Genomic DNA, 24,425 nt, shown 5'->3' with positions numbered 1-24,425 from the left:
GGGGGACAGGTACCAAGCTCATAGGTAGGGGCTCCCTTTACAGCCTGTGAGGTTGACCATCCTCAAGCCCATGAATGTGGGGATGAGGCCGATGTGAAGTGGGTTGCCCGGGGCCCACACCTAACAGGCCGGCAGTGGGCAGGCCCTGCTCTTTGGAGCCCAGGGTATCCCTGACACGCCCCTCTGCTGAGCTAGAATGTTCCCTGGCTCAGCATCTTGTTTGGGAGGGAGCCGGGAAGAGGATGTCACCATGTGGTTTGGGGGCCACCTGCAGACCTGCCCAGGGCAGTGGCAGCCCTTGCCTATTTGGACACCAGCTGCTGGGGGCAAGGGGGGCCAGAAATGTGTCCTTGCAGGGGAGAGGCTGGGCATCCTGGGCACAGGAGGCTTCAGGCCCCACCCAGACGTGGGAGCCATATGGCCCCTGGTGCCTTCGGAGCTTGGCACCTCCAACGCTGCAGCAGAACCCGCGAGGCAGGGAGCGGCCCATCTGCTCCTGCCCGGGCCCAACCCGAGGTGTGAATTCCGGGAGTAAATTCTGGGAGCTGGCCACAGCCCCGGCCAGGCCTTGGGGCTCCTGCAGAGCCCTGCTTCCGCAGCCTGCCAGGCCACCAGCTGCCCTCAGGACACCTGGTGGGGGATGGCAAAAACGGAAGCCTGCCCCAGGGGTGCAGGCACCCTGCTTAGACCCTAGGCCAGCACCTCATGAGCACGGGGGGAGGTGGGTGGGGAAATGGGGGAGCTGCCACGCAGCGCCCAGCAAGGCCCAGGGCAGAGCCACAGAACCACGCGGGGCTCAAACGTCCGGTGCGGCCCCTTTAAGTGCAACCCCGCCGGCCGCCATCGGGGGCAGCACTGAGCGCCGGACGGCCTCCGCGCCGCTGCCTCGAAGCTTCTGCCGGTGCCGGGGACGCGGCGCGGATGCGGCGAGGACGCAGCGGAGCGGGGGGCCAGCGGGTATGGGCCTGCGCAGCCCATCGGACTCGGCGTTAGAGTGGCGCCAAGGTAAGGGGTCGGGGTCGCTGACCTATGAGCCCTGTCGGGTGCGGCACCCATAGGATGGGGGGGTCCTGCCCCTAGCCGACACCGGCCAGTCCCGCGAAGGCCGCTCTCTGCCCGGGACCGGCGGACAGGCTGCAAGGTGGGAAGGGCCGCCCGCAGAGCTCATTAAGCCTAGTACCCAAGCTGGGCAGACCACCCCATCCCCACGGAGTGGGTGTCTTCTTCATCCGGCAGCAGCAAGGCCAGGCTGTCACCTTCCTGGGGCGGAGCCTCATCCTGTCATTCGGCCCCCAATTCAGGCCTGGCTTTGAGCTTAGGATGGATGGAAGGGGGTGGAAGGAGCATGGTCCCGTGAACCAGGTACGAAGTTGAGGTGGACCCAAGGTTAGGATGAGGACAGGCCCTGGGCCTTGGTGGCCCAGTTCAAAAAGAATAGACCTGGCAGGAAGCCCCTTGCACACCTGGGGTACAGGGTCTACCCAACCAGAGGTCCTGCCAAGTGAGGGCCCAGCCCCCCTTCCCCAGCTCGCCCTGGAGCATGTTCCCCAGGATGTGTGAGGAGGTCAGGCCCTGCCAGCATCAGCTAAGCCCTTCTCCACCTGTCCAGGCCCTGGTATCAGAGGGGCGCGGATGGCCCAAACCTGAACGTGAGCCTGGTGCTACCCAGCTAGTATCCTGATGGGGGGGCGGGAGCAGGAAAGAGGCATGGAACCTCAGGTTCTATGGAGCCTGCCTGAGCTGCTATGGGGAGGGCCCCGGCTCCTGAGGAGGGGGAGGGGCTTTACCCATCTCCACCTGCCTCTTCTGCTGGAGGCCTCCTGGCCAGGTGGCCGCTCAGGGGAAGAGAGGCAGCTATGAGCCCCGGTGGCTCACACACCACGTGGTCTTGCAGCCCGGGCCTGGCTTCCAAGTTGCAGCGCATTGCTGCAAAGCTGGGGGTCACTTTCCAGGGCCTGTCATGAAACTCCAGCGAGCGTGGTGGGCTTCAGCCACCCAAGATAGCTGGAATCAGAGCTTTCTGCCAAAGAAAGGGGGCTTTCGGGTCCAGGTGTGCTCTTCGAGGACATTATTCTGGCCTGGGCCATACGAAGAGTCAAGGGTGGGATGTACTAGTTCATCAGCCTAGGGGCCAGGACTGGACCTGATGGGGCCACCTCAGGGCTACTGGAGTGGGGCTTGGCACAGGGGGCTATCCTCAGTGCAGCAACCCTTGTGGTGTTGGGGTGCCGTTCCCAGCCTGGTCAGCAAGTGGAGCAGAAGCCTCAGTGACTGTGCAGAGCTGGCTAAAGCTAGGACCAAGGCAGGGCTCTCTGCACAGGACACTAAGGGGATGCTTCTGTTGCTGACGGGTTTTGTAGCGCCAACAGCCATAAAGAAGTCTCTACATAAGGCCCCAAATGAGCTTGTAGTTATTCCAGCCATGGACACTAGGGGGCAGCCCTGGGATCACACCCCTGTGCGATCCTGCCCCTGGAAAGGGAACCACAGCAATGGCGTGCTCTTTCTAGCTGACCCATTCCAGCAGAAAGTGGCCCAGAAAGACGGGGGGGGGGGGGGGCAGTGAGGGCCTGAGTGGCTGCACAGCTGAGTTACTCCTGCAGGTGCTTCTGACGCTGGCATGGAGCAAGTGCCTGCGGCCTCAGCCACGGCCCGAAGCCAGGGCTGCTCGGCCCACTGCGCCCCAGGTAAGTCGGGCCAGCGCGGGGGTTAGCTGGGCCGGGGCTGCAGAGAGGCCGCCCTGACCCGTGTCTCCTCCCAGGGCAAAAGCCTCACAAGGCCTAGTGAGCTGCAGCTGCCAGCCTGGGGATCCCTTTTAAGATGACCCGCACGGACCCGCCAGACCTCCTGGTGTCGACCGTGTATCAGGACATCAAGGTGGCGGCCCCGGGGCCCGCGTCGCAGCGCCCACCATGTGAGCGCTCCGTGGCCCCGCCTGCTGCGCCCGCGCCTTTCAACAAGCGCCACTGCCGCAGCTTCGACTACCTGGAGGCTCTGGACGGGGCGACCATGGAGGCCCTCCCTGAGCCGCCGCCTCCAGAGCCCGCAGCCCCCCGCGCCCGGCCCCGCGACGGCGAACCCCGGCGCCGCCCCCGCTCCAAGAGCACGCCCCGCGCGCCCCAGGGCCTGGCGCCCGCTCCCGCTTCGCCGCCGGTGCTGCCGCGCCGAAGCCGGGAGGCCCAACGAGCGGCTCGGGCAGAGGGGTCGCCGCGCCGGGAGCCCGCGTACCCGGCGCTACGTGCACTCGCCAACGAGCTGCATCCCATCAAGCTGCAGCCGCAGCGGGGCGGCCCCGGCCGCATCGCGCCCCTGTGCGCCACCGCCGGCCGCTGCGCGCCTCCCGAACCCGCCGCTGGGCCCGCCCCACACGTCCGCTGCCGCCTGGACATCAAGCCCGACGCCGCGGTGCTGCAGCACACCGCTCGGGGCTCGCGGCCCTGCGGGCCCACAGAGACCACGCCCTGGGCCCGCGCCGCCCCGCAGATACACGGCCTCACGGTGCCCGGGCCTCGCCACATGGCACTGTCGCGCACCCCCACGCCCAGTGACTCGTACTGCGTGGACCCCCGGGTGCTTTATTGCGATGGGCCCCTCCCAAGGCCCCGAGATTACACAGAGCGCCCCAGTCTACCCTTCACCACCCCGCCGGGCCCCACCCAATTCTTCTACACCGAGGAGCCCGAGGGCCACCCCGGCAGCTTTATGGCCAGCCCCGGGCCTCCCTTTGACAGCTACTTTGCCAGGCCCTTTCCGTCAGAGGAGGCCCCAGGGCCCAGTCCAAGGCGCGGGGGCGGCTACTATGCAGAAGTGCGTGCCTTCCCGGTCCAGGAGCCGCCCTCCCGTTCCTACTACGGAGAGGCCCCTCGAGCCTACGGCCCGGCCTGGGCCCCCCGCTATCCTCCCGGGGAGCCCCCAGTTCACCCCGCCGCCCGAACCTTTTACACAGAGGACTTCGGACGGTACCGCGACCGCGAAGCCATGGCGCGGACTTACCCACACCCACGTGGCAGCCAGGCCTGGGGTGACTGGGGCCCGCGGCCTTACCGCACCCTGCAGGTGGCGCCTCCCCCAGACCCCGGCCCTTTGCTCGCCTCCTGGCATGGAGGCACTGGCACCAGCCCGCCCCGTCTGGCCACGGACAGCCGCCACTACTCTCGCTCCTGGGACAACATCCTGGTGTCCGGCTCGCGCCAGGAGGACGTGCTGGGCCGAGGCCGCAGCTACGAGAACCTGCTGGGGTGTGAGGCACGGGAGCCGCGGGGCGCTTCCCCAGAAGGCCGGCGCCCGCCCGTCGTCGTGAACCTGTCCACCTCCCCCAGACGCTATGCGGCGCTGTCCCTGTCCGAGACGTCGCTGTCGGAGAAGGGCCGCGCTGGCGAGGGCCCAGGCCGCAACTGGTACGTCACGCCAGAGATCACCATCACGGACAACGATCTGCGAGCCGCGGAACGCCCAACGGCCCGGGGCTGGGAGCTGCCCGGGGGCCGCCCACGGCCAGCTGTGCCCGCCGGCCCCACCTCTGGCCGGCAGCGTAGCCTCGAGCAGCTAGACGAGCTCATCACTGACCTGGTGATAGACTCGAGACCCCCTGCCGGTCAAGCCCCCGAGCCCGCAGCCGATGGCCTGGGCCGCCAGCTTCGTCGGCTGCTGGACTCGCGGCCCGCGGGTTCCGGGGGCCCTGCGCTGGCGCTGCGCTCACCTCCCGCGTCGGCCGGCAGTGCTGAGGAGCCCGCGGGCCCAGGACAGGCGGCCGAGGCGTCCCCTGAGCCCAGCGCCGACGAGGACGACCTGATGACATGCTCCAACGCGCGCTGCCGGCGCACAGAGACCATGTTTAACGCTTGCCTGTATTTCAAGTCCTGCCACAGCTGCTATACCTATTACTGCTCGCGCCTGTGCCGCCGCGAGGACTGGGACGCGCACAAAGCGCGCTGCGTGTACGGCCGCGTGGGCAGCGTGTGCCGACACGTGCTGCAGTTCTGTCGCGACAGCGGTCCGGTGCACCGTGCCTTCTCGCGCATCGCGCGTGTCGGCTTCTTGTCCCGCGGGCGCGGCGTGCTCTTCCTGGGCTTCCCGAGCCCTGGCTCCGCAGACAACTTCCTGCGCTTCGGCCTCGAGGGGCTGTTGCTGTCGCCCACTTACCTGTCGCTGCGCGAGCTGGCCACGCATGCGGCACCCCTGGGCAGCTACGCGCGTGAGCTGGCAGCCGCCGGGCGCCTCTACGAGCCAGCGGAGTGCTTCCTGCTCAGCGTGTCGGTGGCGGTAGGGCCCGGCGCCACGCCCCCCGGCAGCCTTGCCCGGCCCGCGCCGCGCAGCCCTGGGCCCACGGTGCGCAAGTTCGCCAAGGTGGCGCTGGCGGCCGGCAGCCCGGCGCGGCCGCCCCTGGCCCGGGGCCGCGAACCCGACATGGAAACGCTGATTCTGACGCCGCCTCCAGGCACGGTGGGACTGGACCAAGACGGGGAGGCGGGCCGGCGCGCGCGCGAGGTAGCCTTCATCCACATCCAGCGCGAGCTGCGGCTGCGCGGTGTCTTCCTGCGCCACGAATTCCCGCGCGTCTACGAGCAGCTCTGCGAGTTTGTAGAGGCCAACCGGCGTTTCACGCCAACCACTATCTACCCCACTGACCGGCGCACCGGTCGCCCCTTCATGTGCATGATCATGGCTGCCTCCGAGCCTCGCGCACTTGACTGGGTGGCCAGCGCCAATCTGCTCGACGACATCATGTGAGCCGTAGGAGGTCGCCAGGAACTCGCCCAACCTACCCAAGACCGGTCCAGTGCACCTAGGGCTGCCCCCCGAGCCCCGCCCAACTTACTCAGGCCCAGCCCCGCCCTCTCAGGCCCCGCCCAGTCCATCCAGGGACGCCCCGAGCCCTGCCCAGCCCACTCAGGACTTGCTCAGTCCATTCAGGCTTCGCCCGGTCCACCGAGAGCCCACGGCCCGCCCAGCCCCGACCCCGACCCCACCGTCGCCTCTAAGCCCCGCCTCAAATTTGCCCAGTCCTTACCCTGCTCCGCCTAGCCCCGCCCAGGTCCCAACGAGCCCCGCCTTTCCTTCCTCCCCTCCTGCCATCGCCTCACCAGTCCAGCCCCCGCTTGCCCCTCTCCCAGCTCTTCCCCGGCCCTTCCCAGAGGCTGGTCCTTGGCCGCTTGGTGCTCCCCGCTGGGAGGCGGGGTGGGCCTTAGGACCACCAGGCCTGTCTTCAAGTAGAGCGGTCATTACTGCGAATTCGGCCTGTGCAGATCCGGTCTACCCATCCCCTCAATCCGCAGGGCCTCCCTGGAACCTCCCCAACCCTGGTTCGCCCTGGTCTAGGAGCCCAGAGTTAACCAAAGCCAAGTACTGTCCCTTTAAACACGCCCCCCACCACCACCTCCTCCTGTGGTCTGGGGAGCGTCCTGCTCAGAGGACTTTACTTTCTAAATCAGGGGTCCCTAAACCCCAGGTCGAGGATAGTACCCATCTCTGGCCTGTTAGGAACCGGGCTGCACAGCAGGAGAGCGGCAGGCAAGCAAGCGAAGCCTCACCTGTATTTGCCGCCGCTCCCCAGAGCCAGCATCACTCACTGCCTCAGCTCCACTTCAGACCATAAGGCATTAGACTCTCTAAGGAGCACCAGTCCCCGGTGCCACGAAGGTTGGGGACCGCTGTCTAGAGGGCACCTTCACTGGCTTAGATGTGTCCATGCCCTGAGTGTCTCCTGCCCTGGTGGCCCACATTTTTCTGCAATGCCCGCCTGTGTGCCCACACCACAGACCACCCAGGCCCAGGCCCTGCAGGAGGGGCTGGGTAAGAGGCAGTGGACGAGTACCTTGCAGGTCTTCAGCCCAGGCTCGACTCCCAGAGGGAGGAGGGCCTGGGCAGGGACGCTGGCCAGGTGCCTGCTCAGAGCTAAAGTCTGGCTGGACATGAGTCTGGCTACCTGCCCACACCTAACAGGACGGCCCTAGGCGGGTGCCAGGGCAAAACGGCTGCAAACGGTAGCTCAAGCCTAATTCACAGGGCGGCAGGAAGCAGGTGCAGAGGCTGGATGCTGGCGTAGGGAGACGGAAGAGGGGCTTCCCAATTGGGAGAAGGAGCGGATGTGGGAACGAACTAGTTGGCCAGGGAGGGGCAGTCCACCCCAGAGGTGGGGGCACCATTGCACAACCCCTCGCCCGCGCTTGCTTGCTCTAGCAGTGCCCTATGCTGCGAGCTGGGAACGCGAGGCTAGAGGCTCGCTCCGGCCCTCGGAAGAGAGCGCACGCTCGGGACCCTCCATCCCCGCCTTCTCCCGAGATGCATCTGGTCCCGGCCCCACAGAAAAAGAGTGGCCCAGAGAAGGGGCAAGGACGGGTCCCCGCAAGGGCCCTCTTGGAACTCCCAGCCCTACATATGGGCCGTTAATTGAATTAAATGGTGACACCGCGGCCCCCAGCTCTCGCCCCAGGCTGTGACCCCATGCCTCCTTCCCCACGCGCCTGTATGCCCGCCTCGGCCCCGCGCGATTGTACCGGCCACGCGCCCCGCTTGCCCCACCCGCCTTCGCGCCCTCCTAAATCGGGCTTCTGCCTTCGGCCCCGCGCCTGAGGGCCAGCCGGCCAGAAAGGACCCTGGACCGGGATTGTTTCTGGAGGGCGAGCGCTTTTCGAACCAAGTAAAGCAATTCGAATGTAGCCACTACTGCCTCGTGCGGGGGAGTGGATGGGGCGGGGAAGGCGGCTGACCCGGGGCGGGGACGGGGTTGGGCGGCCTTCCGTCACGGTGGGGTAGGCGGTCAAGGCCGGCGCGCGTTCCTCCGGCCTCGCGGGCCGCCTAAGCCCCTCCAGAGGGGCCTGCCACCAGCCTGAGACCGCGCTGGGAAGGAACTTTTCCATCCTCTGCTTTTAACCACCACCCACTCCTGGTTCCACGTTCCGGTGAAGTAGGACCCACGTGGTCTCAGGGTGCAAGGAGCTGGGCTGCGATTGGCCAGCGCGCGCTGCGGGTCGGCGGCACGATTGGCTGAGGCCGAGGCCAAGGCAGCACGCCGCCACGGGATTGGCCACGGACTCCCAGAGCCCGCCTCCCGCCCGCACTGCCGACCCAGCCCGGGGCGCGAGGGGGCAGGGCCGCGGGCCGCAGGGGCGGGCGCGCTCCGGGAACATGGCGGCGGCGGACCTCGCCCAGATCCCCGATGTGGACATAGACTCCGACGGCGTCTTCAAGTACGTGCTGATCCGAGTCCACGCGGCGCCGCCCTCTGGAGCCCCGGCCGGGGAAAGCAAGGAGATCGTGCGCGGCTACAAGTGGGCCGAGTACCACGGTGAGGGCTGGGCGGGGCCGCCGGCGCCTGTGGGCGGGGCCAGCCACGGATGTGGGGCGGGGCCGAGGGCCGCCGTGGGAGGTGGCCCTCTGCGGGGTCTGACCCTGGCTGGCCCTGAGGAGCCGGGGTCCTGTGGGCATGGGCTGCCACGCCCGACCGCCCCGAGTCCCAGCGCACCTGCCCAGGCGCACCTCTTTTCTATCCCTCCCCAGCCTGGAGGGGCTCCTGAGCTGGGGGAGGAGCTGCTCAGAGCTGGGGCTTCAGACACTCTGGGCCCTGAGTGCAGCCACAGCTGAGAACTGAGCCCCCCTCCCCATCCCAGCCGACATCTACGACAAGGTATCTGGCGAGATGCAGAAGAAGGGTTATGACTGCGAGTGCCTGGGAGGCGGGCGCATCTCCCACCAGAGCCAGGACAAGAAGATCCACGTGTATGGCTACTCCATGGTGAGCTTGCTGGCCTCGCAGGCTCCCACTGCTGTCTCAGCTGCAGAACCGCTCTCCAGCGTTTCCCACGGGACACCGGGCAGGAAGCACGTGGGGTGGGAGGGAGGCTGATGCCTGCCGCTCTCGCGCCCTGGACTGAGTCCTGTTCCCACCCCAAGAGGACAGGCTGGGCTGTCGCTGTCTCAGCTGTTTGAGGCAGGCAGTATTGGGGTGAAACTCAGAGGCCCCACCCTCTGCGTTCACCAAGCGAAGCCACCAGTGGACACACAGGGGCGCTGTCTGGGCATCTAAAGTAACCCGGGGCCTTGGTCTGTGCCCCTTGGTGGCCACCTTTCTTTTCTTTTTTTATCTTTTTTGTTTTTAATACATTAATTTATTTTTACGGTGACATTGGTTGAGGAAATCCAATGTTTCAGCTGCGTTTTCACAGGAAGGCATGCATGTATTTACATTGTGTGCTCATCTCCCATAGTTAGATTTCTTTCTGTCACCACATACTTGACCCGGTTTGCCCTGTCCACCTCCCGCTTTCTCTCTGGTAATCACTAGTCTGTTGTCCATGCCAGTGAGTCTCTTCTTCGTCCCGTTCACGTGTTGCTTTTAGGTTTATATCCCACGTATAAGTCACACGTGGTTTTCAACTTTTTGTGTATGGCGGCCACCTTTTCCACAGGAGACCTTCCTGGGTGTGAGGGGGTGATGGTGTTTGGCTCAGCCCTGGGCCCCCTCCCAGATCTGGCCCCCGGCATTGCTGCTTCCTGGCTGCCCGGGGCCTGGCCCCAGGGCCGGGGCTCTAAGACCTGCCTTCTCTCTTCAGGGATATGGTCGGGCCCAGCACTCCATCTCCACTGAGAAAATCAAAGCCAGGTACCCCGACTACGAGGTCACCTGGGCCGATGACGGCTACTGAGGCCCACCTGCGGCCTGCTGCCTCCAGCTACCCATTTGGAACTCTGAAGGACTGAGCCGCATCCCCTGGCACTGTGCCCTGGCCAGGCCTAGGAGACAGACACCAGTCTGGTCACAGTACCCGGGTTTACCTCGCCTATGGGAATTAAAAGCATTGTCATCCCTGCTGGTCCCCGGATGCTGTGTGTCTTAGCTTCTCTGCTCCTGAGTCTTCTCTCCAGACCCCTAAGTGGGTGGTGGCTAAGAGGCTGAGTCCCCTCCTGGCTGCCCCTCACTTGGCCCCAGGGAGTGGCAGTGCATACTCAGCTCTTTGGGGTCTGATAAGGGAGCCCCTGAGCTGCTGTCCCCGTTTATGGCCTAATTGCTCCTCCACGTGGTTACTGTCCCCAAGGACATCTGGGAGGGGGCCCACCTAGCCCTTGCGCAAGGAGGCAGTGCCTGGTCCCTTGGGGCCAGCCCAGGAGGGGGTGCCCGTGACCACCATCCTGGCTGGCTGATTTCAGTGTCCCCGTGTACTCTGCCACCTGAAGTCACACATGAAAGTACCCTGTGACTCCTTGCTTTCAAGGTCAGGCCCCCCGGCCCCTGCCGCGCAGCCAGGGGCTCCCGCGCCAAGCCCACAGGCAGGGCCTTTGATGTGGGGCTGGGAGCCCCTCCCGGGACGCCCTCCTCTCCACAGTGCAGGGCTGTGCAGGGTCACGAGGCACTGAGTGCGGCCGCCCCTGCCTCGGCTGCCGCCATGTCACGTGGCCGTGTGTGCCTTTGGGGAGCCGAAGAGCAGGTGCCGCTGCGTTTTACAGAGCGGGAACTGGCGTGGATGAGGCGGGCGCTGAGGCCACAGCATGGGTCGCAGGCAGAGCCTGGCTCCCGGCCCTGCCCTGGGGTCCGCGGTCCGTGCCGTGAGACCCAGGGCCCCTGGGTGTCCAGCCATGCCGCCCAAGACAGCCGCCAGTGCATAAGTGATTTTTATAAACGAGCGAGTGGACAGGAACCGCGGGCGGAGTGACGGCCATGCGGCTGCTGTGGTCCTGACGGCTGGGGGCTGGCACAGGCGAGGCTGCTGCAGCCCTGCGCCAGCGGACCTCGGAGCCCAGGCTGGGACGGAGGCCCTGGGAGAGGTGGCCACAGCCTGCGCTGCCTCCGGCAGGCGGGGCCGGGCAGCAGTGGGCACGACGGCTGGGGCCTGACCTTTGGTCTGAAGTTGCTGGACAGGTGGGAGCTGACCTGGGGCAGGGGCCCCTCCTGGACACTTTTACAACCGGGCGTTCGTACCCATCGGCGAGGGGCGGGGCCGGCCGGGGCCCAGTCTCCAGTTAGAGCGGCCAGCCTGATAAGCAGGCAGAGTCCCCACCAGGCTGCAGTGCGACCAGAACCCTCACCTCGCTCCCTCTGGCCTGACCATGCCTCTGCCCAGCCACCTCCTGCCCGCCCTGGTCTTGCTCCTGGGTGAGTCATCAGGTCCCACTCCTGAAGCAGGGATGGCTGGGTGCCCAAGGCAGGCCCTCAGGTGGCCTGGGTGTTACGCTGCTGGGGGAGGAGCAAGCCTTCTGGTCACCCAGGCCCCAAGGTGAGGGCCAGACAGAGCTTGAGGGTCCTGGGCCACCACTGATGCCTGCCCTTGGGGACACCCTCCTGGCAGTGCCTTTGGCTCCCTGCTGGGCTCCTGCTTTCGTCCCCAGGGTGTGTTCCAGGTGGGAGCCCTTGGTCCCACACACGCCTCCATCCCCCCAGTACTGATGTGCAGCCGGCCTCTTTGGGGGTAGACAGGGAGCCCCCAGCCGCAGACCCAGCCCTCTCCCTCCTCGACCTGGCCTGGGCACCCCCAAGGCAAGATGACTAGGCTTGAGGGGTCCCTGCCCCAGGCCACCTGACTGTCTCTCTGGTGGCAGCAGCAGCGTCCCCAGGCTGGGCCTGGGTCCCCAACCGCTGCAGGACCCCCAGCGGCGCCACGTGCAACTTCGTGTGTGACTGCAGAGATTGCTCCGACGAGACCCAGTGCGGTGAGCCGGGGCCAGGCGGGGCCCAGGCGGGGCCCAGGCGGGGCCGGCCCCTCACGGCGGCTCCCCTGACCGCCTGCTATGCCAGGTTTCCATGCGGCCCCGTCCGCCCTGGGCGCCCCCTTCGCCTGCGACTTCGAGCAGGACTCCTGTGGCTGGCGAGACATCAGCACCTCAGGCTACAGCTGGCTCCGGGACCGGGCCGGGGCCGCACGGGGGGGCCCGGGCCCAGGCTCCGACCACACTCGCGGCACCGACCTGGGTGAGGCCCCCCGGGTGGGTCTCCGTGCCAGCGCCTCCCTTCTCCGCTCCTGCCCTGTAGTCTGACCTCCTGCCCATCCAGGCTGGTTCGTGGCCGTGGGGACCCACCGTGGGAAAGCGGCATCCACCGCAGCCCTGCGCTCCCCCGTGCTCCGCGAGGCGGCCCCCGCCTGCGAGCTGAGGCTCTGGTACCACGCGGCCTCTGGAGGTGCGTGTCCAGGCCCCTGTGGCCCGGTGGGGTGCTCTGAGAGCAGGGACTGGGGCCCCCCAAAGAAAGGGCAGGAGTCCCGGGGCGGGGCACAGCCGGCAGGCTGGGGAGGCGCCTGCGGGGCCTGAGCCGCCCCAGGACGCCCTGCAGATGTGGCTGAGCTGCGGTTGGAGCTGACCCACGGCACGGAGACGCTGACCCTGTGGCAGAGCTCAGGGCCCTGGGGCCCCGGCTGGCAGGAGCTGGTGGTGGCTACCGGCCGTATCCGGGGCGACTTCCGGGTGAGGGGAGTTCTGGACGGTGGGGCAGCAGGGAGGGGCCGAGCCCTGACTTAGGTCCTAAGGCCCCTGCTCTTTCCAGGTGACCTTCTCTGCCACCCGAAATGCCACCCACAGGGGCGCCGTGGCGTTGGACGACGTGGCCTTCTCGGGCTGTGGGCTGCCCAGTAAGACTCCGTGCGACGGGCGCACCCCCGGGGGGCAGTGGGACAGCAGGAGCCTCTTGTCTGCTCACTCCTAGCTTGGAAGGGCTCGGGCCTCTGCCCCAGCTGCCCCTGCGCCCAGGGTCTTGGGGCGAGGGTGATGAGCTGGCCCTCCGCCTCCCCAGACCCCCAGGCTCGCTGCCCCCTGGGGCAGCACCACTGCCGGAACAAGGCCTGTGTGGAGGCCCAGCAGCTGTGTGACCAGGAGGACGACTGCGGGGACAGTTCCGACGAGGACGGGCCCACCTGCAGTGAGCTGGGCTTGGCGGGGCTGCACCCCGGGCGGCCCTTCTGGGGATGGGGCTGCTAGCTCGTCCGCCTAGAGGTGGAGCCGCATGGCCTGCAGCCACGGCCCCCAACGGGGAGGCCAGGGGCCAGGAGTGGCCTGAGCCCCGCTTCCTGCCCTAGGCCACCACATGTCCACGGACTTCGAGACGGGCCTGGGCCTGTGGAACCACTCGGAGGGCTGGACCCGGAACCGCAGCGCTGGTGGCCCCGAGCCCCCCGCCTGGCCTCGCCGTGACCACAGCCGGAACAGCGCGCAGGGTGAGGCCCGGCGGGGACCCGCGGCCACCGCCCTGGCCCACACCTGGCCCACCCTGCCGCCCCTGCACACACCTGCTCTCTCTCCAGGCTACTTCCTGGCCTCTGTGGCTGAGCCCAGCGCCCCTGCCATCCTGTACAGCCCCGAGCTCCAGGCCTCAGGCCCATACAACTGCTCGGTGAGGCAGGCGGGGATGCAGGGTGGCCCGTCATGGCTGCCGGGACCCCGAGTCTCCCCTGACCATCCTCGGTCCCTTCCTAGCTCACCTTCTACCACTACCTGCACGGGTCCGAGGCCACCTGCCTGCAGCTGTTCCTGCAGACGCAGGGGCCGGGGGCCCTGCAGGCCCCTGTCCTGCTGCGCAGGCGGCGCGGGGAGCTGGGGGCCGCCTGGGTCCGAGACCGCGTGGACATCCGGAGCGAGCACCCCTTCCAGGTGAGGCGGGCGAAGGCAGCTGTAGGGGGCAGGCAGGGCGCCCCAGGGGACCCCTCAGAGGGAAGAGGAAGGGAACCCAGGACCCAGGTTGGGGCCCTCGGGGCTGACCCTGCAGGAAGCTCATTGGCTGGTTGGTTTGTGGGCTGCGTGTGGAGAGGACAGAGAGAAGGAGGGGTGGCTTTCTGAAGTGGGGGCGGTGACAGGAGGAGGTGCCAGCGATGCGTGAAATACAGGTGTGGGCTGGGAGGGAGGGAGCCCAAGGGAGCAGATCCCGGGGAAAAGAGAGGGGTGCTGGGTAACCCCGGAGCCCTCTGTGCCCTCAGATCCTCCTGGCTGGGCACACGGGGCCCGGGGGTGTCGTGGGCCTGGACGACCTCGTCCTGTCAGACAGCTGCAAACCAGTCCTGGGTGAGCCTGCCCAGCCCCTTCCCTCCCCGGGGGGCTCAGCTCCCGCCTGCCTGACGCCACCGCGCCTTCATCTTCCCCCCACAGGGACGTCCGGCCCACCTCCTGAGCTCTGGGGCCCAGCCCCCTGGCTCCAGGCATCCGGCCAGCAGCCCCAGGGTTTCTGTGAGCTGGGACACCTGTCCTGTGGCGACCTGTGTGTGCCCCCGGAGCAGCTGTGTGACTTCCAGCAGCAGTGCGAGGGAGGCGAGGACGAGCGGGAGTGCGGTGAGGGGCAGCTGGAGCCACGCGGGGCCCGCCCTCCCTGCAGGCTGTCCCCGCTGCCAGGGGCGGCCGCTCAGCGTCTGCCGCCTCTGCAGGCACCACGGACTTCGAGCCCCCCACAGCCGCCGGCTGGGAGGATGCCAGCGTGGGGCGGCTGCAGTGGGGGCGTCGCCAGGCCCAGGAGAGTGGGGGTCCAGGCACGGACGCCAGTGGAGCTGCTGCGGGTGAGGCCCGGCTCCCCACCCGTGCACGGCGCACCCCCAGGGGGAGGGCCTCTGTGCTGGGGCTCCCTGGGAGGCATGGGCTCTGAGTGCCTCGCTCTTCTCCCCCAGGGCACTTCCTGTCCCTGCAGAGGGCCTGGGGGCAGCTGACTGCCGAAGCCCGGGCCCTCACTGCCCCGCTGGGCCCCTCCGGCCCCCACTGCGAACTCCACCTGGCTTACTATTTTCAGAGTCGCTTGCCAGGTACCGCTGTCCCTCTGGGCCTCTGCCCAGCCCTGTGGTGGGAAGGGGGGAAGGGAGCAGACCGACTCATGGCCACCCCCTCCTCCAGGCTTCCTGGCGCTGGCCGTGGTGGAGGGCGGCTCCCGGGAGCTGGTGTGGCAGGCCCCAGGCAGCGGCAGCGGGGTCTGGAAGGTGGACAGGGTCCTGCTCGGGGCGCGCCGACGGCCTTTCTGGGTGAGGGAGCCGGCCTGGGGGGATGGGCGCACAGAGCCGGCCCTCGCCTGACCGTGCCTCCCCCCACGCCCCGCGAAGCTGGAGCTGGTGGGCCTGGTGGACTTGGACGGCCCGGGCCAGCAGGGCGCAGGGGTGGACAACGTGTCAATGAAGGACTGCAGTCCCGCGGTGGCCGCCAAGAAGGACACAGGTTCCCTTCGCCTTCGCCCACAGCCCGCCCAGGGGCCTCCAGGGCCCGCGCCGAGGGACCCCTGGGAGGCCGGCTCCAGAGAGCAAGTCTCCCTGTCCCCACGGTCTGAGGAGGGGTGTGGGTGGGCGGGGTGTGCTGACCCCCCGTCCCCCCCAGAGGTCTCCTGTAACTTCGAGCGGGACATGTGTGGCTGGCACATAGGCCACCTCACAGACGCCCACTGGCACCGGACGGAGAGCCGTGGCCCTGGGTACGACCACACCACGGGCAGCGGTAAGGCGGGGTGCCCAGACCGGGGGGACGACCGCACCCGGGGGCGGCTCCCGGGCGTGGGGGTGGCAGGCACGCTCCCACGGGGTGTGACCCTCCTGGAGCCTGGCGTCTCTGCCGCTCAGCCACGCCTCCCCCCACCCCCGCAGGCTACTTCATGGTCCTGGACCCCGCAGACCCCCCGGCCCGGGGCCCTGGCGCGCACCTGCTCACCCGGGCCCGGGCGCCGGCCGCCGGGCAGGAGTGCCTGTCCTTCTGGTTCCACCTGCACGGGCCCCAGGTCGGTGAGTGACCTGGCGCTCGGCGAGCCCGGGGGCCCGCGGGCGCGAGCTCTGTCTCTACCCCTCGGGGGCTCTGGAGAGGGCGGGTCACGGGGAGTGGGGGTCTAGGCCGTGTAAACCCCACCTCCCCCCAGGGACACTGCGCCTGCTGCTGAGACGGGACGGCAAGGCGGACTCGCGCCTGTGGTCACGGTCAGGCAGTCACGGCAACCGCTGGCATGAGGCCTGGGCCACCCTCCACCACGAGGAGGACTCCGGCGCCCAGTACCAGGTGAGGCCCGGTGCCCAGGCGACGGGGGGCAGGGCGAGGCCCCCGTGCTGACCCCCACGTCCCCAGCTGCTGTTCGAGGGCCTGCGGGACGGGTTCCGTGGCACCATGGCGCTGGACGACGTGGCCGTGCGGCCCGGGCCTTGCTGGGCCCCCCGGCGCTGCTCCTTCGAGGACTCAGCCTGCGGCTTCTCCACTGCGGGCCTTTGGGTGCGTCAGACCAACGCCACGGGCCGCGCCGCCTGGGGCCCGGGCGCCGACCACACCACCGAGACCGCCCAAGGTGCCGACCTGGGGCGAAGCCGAGCGGGATGGCCGCGCTGAGGGGCGGGCTGGCGGGCTGAAGCCGGTGCCTCCCCAGGGCACTACATGGCGGTGGACACGAGCCCACAGGCCCTCCCACAAGGCCGCGTGGCGTCCCTCACCTCGGAGGAGCACAGGCCCCTGGCCCGGCCAGCCTGCCTGACCTTCTGGTACCACCTGAGTGCCCGGAAGCCAGGTGAGGGCTGCCCGGAGGAAGGGCCCGGGGTGCACACGGGCTCCGGTGCCCAGGCTGCCCATGGGGCCCTGAGCGGGCGCTGTCCCCCACTGCTGCTGACCCGGGCTGGTGGCCGCACGGGGCAGGTACCTTGCAGGTCCACGTGGAGGAGGCTGGGAGGAGACAGGTGCTCAGTGTCGGTGGCCATGGAGGGCTCACCTGGCGCCTGGGGACCGTGGAGGTGCAGGCCCAGCAGGCCTGGAGGGTGAGTGCGGGGGGAGGGGCCCTGCTCACGCCCGAGGGCCGTCCAGACCAGTCCCGAGCCTGCCTTGCCCTGCGCCTGCCCAGGTGGTGTTCGAGGCTGTGGCCGCGGGGGTGGAGCACACCTACATCGCGCTGGACGACCTCTTCCTCCAGGACGGGCCTTGCCCTCGGCCAGGTGGGACCCTGCGGCCTGGCCCTGGGGCCTGCTGTGGCTGCCAGGTGTGCCGGCCCTGTGCCCGCCTGCCTCCAGCAGCGGCGGCGACCCACGGGCCGAGGGGGCAAGGGCAGCTCTGCTCACCGCCCAGCTCCCCTGCAGCTTCCTGTGACTTTGAGACGGGCCTGTGCGGCTGGAGCCACCTGCCCTCGGCCAGCCTGGGAGGGTACAGCTGGGACTGGAGCAGTGGAGCCACACCCTCCCGCTACCCCCAGCCTCCCGTGGACCACACCCTAGGCACAGATGCAGGTGGGTCTGAGCGGGGGAGGGGGGCCCAGAGCCACCCACTCCCAGGCCCACACGGCCCACCCCACGCCAGGCCAGCAGCCCATTCATCAGGGCCAGAGGCCTCAGGTAAGGGCCATCTCTATACCTCCCTCATCCCCAGGCCACTTTGCTCTCTTCGAAACCGGCGTGCTGGGCCCAGGGGGCCGGGCGGCCGGGCTGCGTAGCGAGCCTCTGCCGCCCACCGAGGCCTCCTGCCTCCGCTTCTGGTACTACATGGGCTTCCCGGAGCACTTCTGTGAGTCGGCGGGCCCACGGGGCCGGGGCAGCGGAGGCGGCAGGGCCCAGGGGCACCCATGTGCCAAGCTGGTTTAAGGACCTGACCCCCCTCCCCCCCGGCCCTCGATCAGACCAGGGCCAGCTGAGGGTGCTCCAGAGCAGTGCCCGGGGCCAGCTGGCCGTGTGGGGTGCAGACGGGCGCCTGCGACACCAATGGCTGGAGGGCCAGGTGGAGGTGGCCAGCGCAGAGGAGTTCCAGGTGAGGTCGGCTGCTCGGCTCAGCTAGGAGGCCCCGGGGCCTCGGGCAGGGCCGTCCAGTCCACACAGCCTGTCCTCCCTCCTGGTCAGATCGTGTTTGAAGCCAGTCTGGGCGGCCAGCCAGCCCTGGGGCCCATTGGCCTGGACGACATTGAGTTTCTGGCGGGCCAGCCATGCCAGCTGTCCGTGCCCAGCCAGGGTAAGCCCCGCCCAGCTCGGCCACCCTGCTCTGGTCTGGGCCTCTGGGGCTCAGGGCCCATGTGACTGCCTGCGAGGCCACAGATCCACCAAGGCCAGGCCCTGAGCATCCCCTCCCTCTGCCAGCCGCCCCTCCCCTCTCGGGCTGGACTGTCCCTCATCCCTGGTTCCTCAGGAGCTGCCAGCTTGCTGTGCCCCTCCTGCCCCCTGCACCTCGTGCTCTGCCCCAAGGGTGCGCGTCCAGGCCCTGGGAGGCGCTGGTGAGGCCACTCACTGAAGCCAGCCATTCCGGGAGCTTCCCGACAAAGCGGAGTCCAGCCTGGCTGGGGACCTGCCAGGTCCCAGCGTCAGCCTAGAGCCTACGCTGGCAGGACAGTGCACCCTCTAGAGCTGTGACCCCCAGCAAGCCCTGGGGGCAGCAGGGACCAGCTGACCCCAGGCAGCATCCCTGGATCCGGCGTGGGGCTGGCGTGGAGGGCTCGAGACCCAGGGCTCACGCGCCCCACGGCCCACAGGGGCCACAGCGGGGGCCACCTTGGTGCCGGCTGCGGTCGGTGGTGCCCTTCTCGTCCTCACACTCCTGGTGCTGCTCGGGGTCCTGGGACGGCACTGGCTGCAGAAGGGTGGCTGTCCCTTCCGGGGTGCGACGGAGGCCAAGGCCACTGGCTTTGACAACGTTCTCTTCAACGCGGTAGGGCCCCTTGGTGGGGGTGGGTGGGCTTGACCCTGAACTGGGAGCTGTGGGACCGGACCCCCTGGGGCTGGCCACCCCTTCTACTCAGCAGTCACCAGGCGCCTTTGCTCCCTCCTAGGATCAAGTCACCCTGCCAACGTCCATCACCAATGACCCATAGATGACCCAGAAGAGACCCTGGCCCCTCACATGCCTAAGTAGCGTCCTCACCCCAACAATAAACACCCCGACCTGTGACAGCAGCCCCCACTTGCCAGCCAAAATCTGTGTCCTGCTCTGTCTGCCCTCCAGAAAACGGCTCCCAGGATCCCTATACCCAAGCTTCCTGAAGCTGAACTTGGCGCCTCCATCTCAGTGACTTGGGTGACAGGAAACAGGTCGCACCAGACAGGGTCAGGGGCTAGAGGGACCAGGAGTTAGACGGGGCAGGACCCTGAGAAGCCACCGCGCCGGCCAGGTTGTCATCGCCACTGGGTGGGACTCAAACCAGGCCCGCCCGGCCCCCCCTTGCTGGGCGATTCTGCACCTGGTTTGGGACAAGGAGAAACGGGTGTGACACACGGAAGAGCAAACACTTGACTGGGTCCCACGTGTCGTGGAGCAGATCTGGTGGGCGACATGCCCTCCGGTGCCCTCCGTCCCATGGTCAGGGTCCCCCATGTCCACCATCCCACTGTAGAGGTCCAAGCAGTCCCCAAAATGATAACATCTCGAAGCAGAGGTCACTTGGTGCTTCCGTGACAACCATGAGCAGGTGCTTGGAAAACAGAGCTGACCCCACAGGGGTCTGAGGGAGGTGACTCCCTGGAGGCGCCCTGAGGTGCCCGGTGTCCCCACGTGCCATCCTCACCTAACAAAATAAAGTCAGGTTTTTCTATCCCAGGGTGGGTCCCAGCTCTGCGTCTCCCCATGAGACTCAGACACTGCCCCGCATGGGCCTGGAGGCCCCACTGGACACGGCTGTCCTGGGGGAGGGGGTGACTGCCACACCGCCAGGTGCTCCCCTCGGGCCTGCTCCACCCTGCCACCCTGGCCCAGGGAGGGCGGGGTCTGGGGCCAAGAGGCCAGCCAACCAACGCCCACTGTGACTGTCATGAAAATGACCCCTGACCCTCCCCCTCCCCGTGCGCCAGGGCAGGATGACTCACGGCAGCAAGAAGGGCAGCAAAGGTTTATTAGCTTCTCCAACAGCCGGACCAGAGGCAGCTTCCCCCTTCTGGGCTGGATCGGGCCACCCCACCCCACCCCCGCCCACGGGAGGGGCTCCCTGTCAGCTCCCCCGGGAGCCACACCCACAACCGGGCCAACACTGTAGGAGAGGACAGTAGCGCTCTGCACCCCGATCTGAGGGCTGGGGCTGGGGAGGCGAAACAATCAGGAGAAGCAGACACTTTGCAAGATTTTGTGTGACAGCAGGTTCGGGTGGAGGGGGTCCCGGGCAGGGCTGACACCCCGGCTTCCGCTTGGCCACGTGAAGAGGCCTGCGCTGGTGGTCAAGGGGACCGGCAGACGAGGTCGGCCAGACGCACCGGTTTCGAGGCTCTGTGTTCATTTCGCCCTTGGCCCCTTTTCGATCGGCTTCCCAATGTCCTTCCCCCGGAGCTTGAGGCCTGCAAGAGCCATCGGCCCACTGACCACCGCAGCTCCCACTCTGCAACTTCAAAGGACAGGGCAGCGCCACAGCGTTCCCGCCCATGGCCCAGAGGTGGCAGTGTATGGGAGGGGAGGGACTCGCACCGCCCACCACCCGCGCGCCTGCCGGTCATCTTAAAACAGCCGACAGTCCCTCGGCACCAGGGGCCCGGGAGCTCCCTGCCGCGGGTTCCAGCAGACACCACAAGAGGGCGTGCGGGAGCAGAACGTGACCCGCGCTCGGGGCAGAGCAGCGCGGCGGAGACCCGACAACGGCGCGAAGGGCACTCACCGATGGCTCTCTCAATTTTGCCCAGAACCTGGTTATTAGGGATGGCCCGTCCACTCTCGTAGTCCGCGATGACCTGCGGCTTTTCGTTGATTTTCTAAAGAGAAGACGTGTTTTGTACACGTCAGCTCAATGAGGAAGCGCCACAAAACTACGCCACACAGTGAGAGGCTGTGGGGCGCCACCTTTGTGACAGCAAGGGAGCAAGGGCCACGTGGAGAGAAGCTCTGGGGTCTGGACACGTTCGAAGCCGTGCCACACGCGAGAGAAGTTACGGCTGGCCTCACGTGGCTTCCCTGGCAGGGGCAGGAGAACCGAAGCCCCGAGCCAGCAGGCACTTTCTGAACACCGGCCCTGGGGGAGGGGCCCCGGCCTGCTCACCGTCGCCAGGTCCTTCTGCGTCAGTCCCTTGCTCTGCCGGCCCTGCTGGATCACCTTGCCCACCTCCAGCGTCACCCGGTCGTGGTGCAGCTCCTCGGTCTCCCGGTCTAGCTTGGCTGTGTTCTTGGTGATTGAATGCTGTTTGTTCTGGCCAGCGGCCCCTGGACCGGCAAGAGCAGAGAGAGGGTTTGCAACAAACCGGAAGGAGGGGAAAGTCATTTCAAGACGGGAATCAGGCCCAAACAGCACCCTGCACCCCGGTGACATGGGGAGCCAGGCCACTCCAAGTACGGGAACCTCACAGGCCTAAGAGCGTGGGAGGGGATAGCACGGCCCATGACCTACACTGACCCGCTGCTCTGACTGGTCCCAGCTCAGCGGCCATCCTGGTGGCCCAGGCAGCGGCACCCGCAAGGAACCCCACCGCATGCCCCGCCTCGTGAGTGGAAGCTCGAGCACCTACATTTCTTGGAAGTCTCCACATCTTCTCCTCGCCTCTGAGCCGCTAAGATGGCCTAGAAAATTAGGAAACATTTTTCGGTCAGTTCAGGCTGCTGTGAGCCAGTCAGCGCACTGCTGGCGTCGGGTGCTGAGCCTGGCAGTCCGTAGCGTGTGTGTGACCAGGGTGCTTTCGAGGGCTGACACTGGTGCTGGGTTTAAAACCCCAGCTCCTTAAAACCAAATCCTCCCCACCGAATCCCCAGGCAGCTCAGTACCCTGCTGGGAAGGGAGCAGGAGCAGCTCACTTCTTTGCTGCGGAGGACACGCTAACGGACTCTTGTTAGAAGCCCCCACCGGACACAGATCTACTTCTCGACTAGATTCTCCTGCAGAAGCAGGCGGAACTGGCGAGTGCCCACCTGGTCTGGCCCACTGAGGGCATCCGGCCCGAATGACAGAGACTGCGCAGGGCTCAGAGCCTCCCCCACCGCCTTCCTGTGAACACCACTGAGAATGACAGCCCTCCATCTACGGCCACCCAGCCAAAGTATTTCTTGGTGCTTCTGACACTTCTGAGAAGCAACTAAGAGATCCTTTAAGTGTGATGCGTTCAAGGGAGCTTCCCAGAAGTCTTCCCATAACTCCTAGCTCGCAGCTACCGAGCTTCCTTTGGAAGAAAAAGAGTGAATTTGGTTTTGACCACAGTAAACCCAGGACAAGTCAATGAATGCTGGTCACCAGGGCAGCAACAGGTCCTGGCCCAGACCTGCCACTGCGCACCAAAGTATCCCAGGGAAAGACCAATCAGGGCACTGACTGACTCACCCCTCCCCCGCTTACACCAGACTCACAGCTGAACCTGCGTAGACGAGCTAGGAACCTTCTGCCCCCAAATACCTCTCTGGGCTGTCTATGCTGGCAAGATGAGGAGGCAGGGTCCACTTGCTCGCTGGATCTCTAGACCACCTCAGCCTGGGAACAGAAATTCCCTACAGCGAGCACTGTGCCAAACTGGACTCCATAGGCAGCGCGGAGTTGAGCAGAACCCCTGAGGGGGCTCCAACCCGGCCCCCGGCCTATCCCACCCCTGTCCCCCGCCCCAAGGTCCTCCCCCTGTCCCCCACAACCTCTCCTCCGTTCCCCACCCACCCAATCGCCACCCTCGGGGCATTGTACGGGTCTCACTCCAGGTCTGTACCGCTGATCCGAACACGAAAACCCCGACCCTTCCGCCGTCATGCTGGCACGGCTCCTGTCCACGCCCACGCCGTCCTCTTCACTCAAGTCCCCCTAACACCTTGTCTTGTCCTGGACTTGTCCTCGCCCCATCCTCCCACCCCCGTCGCCAGACCCTCCTCCCGTCCCGCCTTCCGCCCTTGCCCTCATCCCGCGTCCGCTGCAGCCAGTCCCAGACCGGCCGTCTCCCTTGCCCCGTCCTCCTCCTCAGTCCCACCCCAGGCCCACGCCCAGATCCCCTGATCGCGGCCCCCGCGTCCGCTCTGGCCGGTCCGCCCGGCCGCCTCTGGGTCGGGAGACGCGCGCGGCGCCCGCACCTGCTTGGACTTGGCCTGCGCGGCCGTGGGGCCCTTCTTGCGCAGCACCGTCACCGTGTCCCAGTCGCTTTCAGCCATGGCGGGGCGGGCGGGTCCGACGGTCCGTCCGGCGGCTCCGCGGCAGCTGCTCGAGACCCGGCGACGCGACGTCGCCTCGTCGCGCGGCCGCTTCCGGCGCCGGCAGCGGCCCCCGCCCCCGCCTCCCATTGGCCGGCGGTCAGAGGGGCGGGACTTCCGGAGTCTCGGGGCCAATCCACGCCAGGCTCGTCTGAGTACTAGCCGGGGCAGTGCGTGACGTGAGGGGGCGACGTCAGGGCGCGGAGAGAAGGGGACACGCTCGCGGGGACTGGGCCGGGTGGAGGGCGCGAGGGTAGGGAAAGGGAGAAGAGGGGGCGCGGGGAGAGGAGCTGCGCGAGCGGCGCAGAGGCGGGGACTAGGGAGGAGGGGCCGATGACAGCGGGGACAGCCTGAAGGGCAGGAGCCCCGGAATTCCGACCCCAGAGATCTGCATCCCGTGCGGTCCTGGGCAAAGCCGCGGGACCGCAGCTCCCCCGCTCCTGGTGCGCCCACACCCGGCTTCCGGGGCGCACCTTTGGCGGTGGGGACGGGGATGGACCAGTCCGTGCCTGGACACGTGCTCGAAGAGGGTGCGGATGTCCGTTCACAAACTGGGTGCAAGGGATGTGTACCCTCAATCAGTTTCTCAGTAGTTGAACTTGGTTTCAGTTCATGCCTTTATATTGTTACCCTGCGTGCAATTCGAAATTCTATTTTTCTGGAGTTGTGCCATGTGATACAGAGATGTTGAACACATACAATTTGGGGTAGGCCTTTTTAAGAAAAAAAGATAAACCAAAACTAATTATATAAATATTTTTGTATAGCATTTTATATAATGTATAAATATTATTACAATAATCCTGTAAGTTATTTTGCAACAATTTTGTATGAGAACTCAAATTATAAATTTAAAAAATTGACAAATGCCACAAACATAAAACTTAGAAAAATAACATTTCTAAGGATTAACGAATGCACGGGCACCATCCGTCTCCGTGAGCTCACCGAAGTTCTGTTCCCTTTAGTAATTCCCATTATCCCCTTCCCTCACCCCCAGCCCTTAGCAGCCACCATTCTACTTTCTGTCACGATGATCTTAACTATTCTAGGGACCCCATATTAGTGGAACACTACAGGATCTGTCCTTGTATGACTGGCTTCTTTCGCTCCGCACAAGAGTCGTCCATGTGGTAGCAGGTGTCAGGATTTATTTTCCTTCTAAGGCTGAGTGACACACCACTGTTTGTCGACCCCTTTGGCGTACCTGGTGGATGCTGGGGTGGCTCCACGCTTAGCTATTGTGATGTTGCTGTGAGCATGTGTACACATGTCTTTTCAAGACTCTGCTTTCAAACCTTTTGGGTATATAACCAGAAGTGGAATTGCTGGATCATAAGGCAATTTGATTTTTAAATTTTTGAGGAACCACCATACTTTTGAAGGATATAGTTTATAAGTATTCCATTGTCCACTGACTTCCATTGTTTTCAATGTGAAGTCAGCTGTTCCTCGTGTGTATATATTTCATCATTGTC

At 66.4% G+C, this 24,425-nt stretch overlaps 4 protein-coding genes across 6 annotated transcripts; 3 read left to right on the top strand and 1 right to left on the bottom strand.

The window, feature by feature from the left end:
- The first annotated feature begins 736 nt into the window (after nt 1-736).
- On the top strand, nt 737-7,658 carry AJM1 (apical junction component 1 homolog). Of its 2 annotated transcripts, XM_016130969.2 has the most exons (3): nt 737-1,005; nt 2,604-2,687; nt 2,762-7,658. In XM_016130969.2, exon 3 carries the CDS (start codon nt 2,821-2,823, stop codon nt 5,728-5,730), a length of 2,910 nt encoding a protein of 969 aa, XP_015986455.2. In that variant the 5' UTR covers nt 737-1,005; nt 2,604-2,687; nt 2,762-2,820; the 3' UTR covers nt 5,731-7,658. The 2 variants fall into 2 exon arrangements, with proteins under 2 accessions (XP_015986455.2, XP_015986454.2); XM_016130968.2 differs by having other exon boundaries at nt 2,604-7,658.
- Nucleotides 7,659-8,085: 427 nt separating this feature from the next.
- Nucleotides 8,086-9,812, top strand: PHPT1 (phosphohistidine phosphatase 1). Its single transcript, XM_016131008.2, has 3 exons — nt 8,086-8,287; nt 8,610-8,734; nt 9,552-9,812. The coding sequence occupies exons 1-3, from the start codon at nt 8,128-8,130 to the stop codon at nt 9,642-9,644; spliced, it is 378 nt and encodes a 125-aa protein (XP_015986494.1). The 5' UTR covers nt 8,086-8,127; the 3' UTR covers nt 9,645-9,812.
- A 133-nt stretch (nt 9,813-9,945) lies between these two features.
- On the top strand, nt 9,946-19,416 carry MAMDC4 (MAM domain containing 4). 2 transcript variants are annotated; one of them, XM_036239255.1, is made up of 26 exons: nt 9,946-11,089; nt 11,536-11,643; nt 11,729-11,902; nt 11,984-12,109; nt 12,260-12,390; nt 12,470-12,554; nt 12,716-12,841; nt 12,999-13,136; nt 13,224-13,312; nt 13,396-13,569; nt 13,893-14,241; nt 14,334-14,462; nt 14,571-14,702; nt 15,262-15,378; nt 15,525-15,659; nt 15,791-15,927; nt 15,994-16,207; nt 16,286-16,423; nt 16,549-16,667; nt 16,751-16,841; nt 16,983-17,129; nt 17,269-17,403; nt 17,516-17,643; nt 17,733-17,841; nt 18,356-18,531; nt 18,653-19,416. In XM_036239255.1, exons 1-26 carry the CDS (start codon nt 11,044-11,046, stop codon nt 18,692-18,694), a joined length of 3,495 nt encoding a protein of 1,164 aa, XP_036095148.1. In that variant the 5' UTR covers nt 9,946-11,043; the 3' UTR covers nt 18,695-19,416. The 2 variants fall into 2 exon arrangements, with proteins under 2 accessions (XP_036095148.1, XP_036095147.1); XM_036239254.1 differs by lacking the exons at nt 9,946-11,089; nt 11,536-11,643; nt 11,729-11,902 and adding exons at nt 14,791-14,915; nt 14,994-15,105 and having other exon boundaries at nt 11,965-12,841; nt 12,999-13,312.
- Nucleotides 19,417-19,924: 508 nt separating this feature from the next.
- EDF1 (endothelial differentiation related factor 1) lies at nt 19,925-22,996 on the bottom strand. Its single transcript, XM_016131006.2, has 5 exons — nt 22,831-22,996; nt 21,300-21,351; nt 20,837-20,997; nt 20,459-20,552; nt 19,925-20,144 (listed from the first exon to the last, which is right to left on the bottom strand). The coding sequence occupies exons 1-5, from the start codon at nt 22,906-22,908 to the stop codon at nt 20,083-20,085; spliced, it is 447 nt and encodes a 148-aa protein (XP_015986492.1). The 5' UTR covers nt 22,909-22,996; the 3' UTR covers nt 19,925-20,082.
- Between the last annotated feature and the right edge of the window lie 1,429 nt (nt 22,997-24,425).

Source organism: Rousettus aegyptiacus, unplaced genomic scaffold (genome assembly GCF_014176215.1).
Source record: "Rousettus aegyptiacus isolate mRouAeg1 unplaced genomic scaffold, mRouAeg1.p scaffold_m13_p_3, whole genome shotgun sequence".
NCBI lineage: Eukaryota > Metazoa > Chordata > Mammalia > Chiroptera > Pteropodidae > Rousettus > Rousettus aegyptiacus.
The sequence above is the reverse complement of the archived record's forward strand: the minus strand, read 5'-3'. Positions and strand labels throughout refer to the sequence as shown.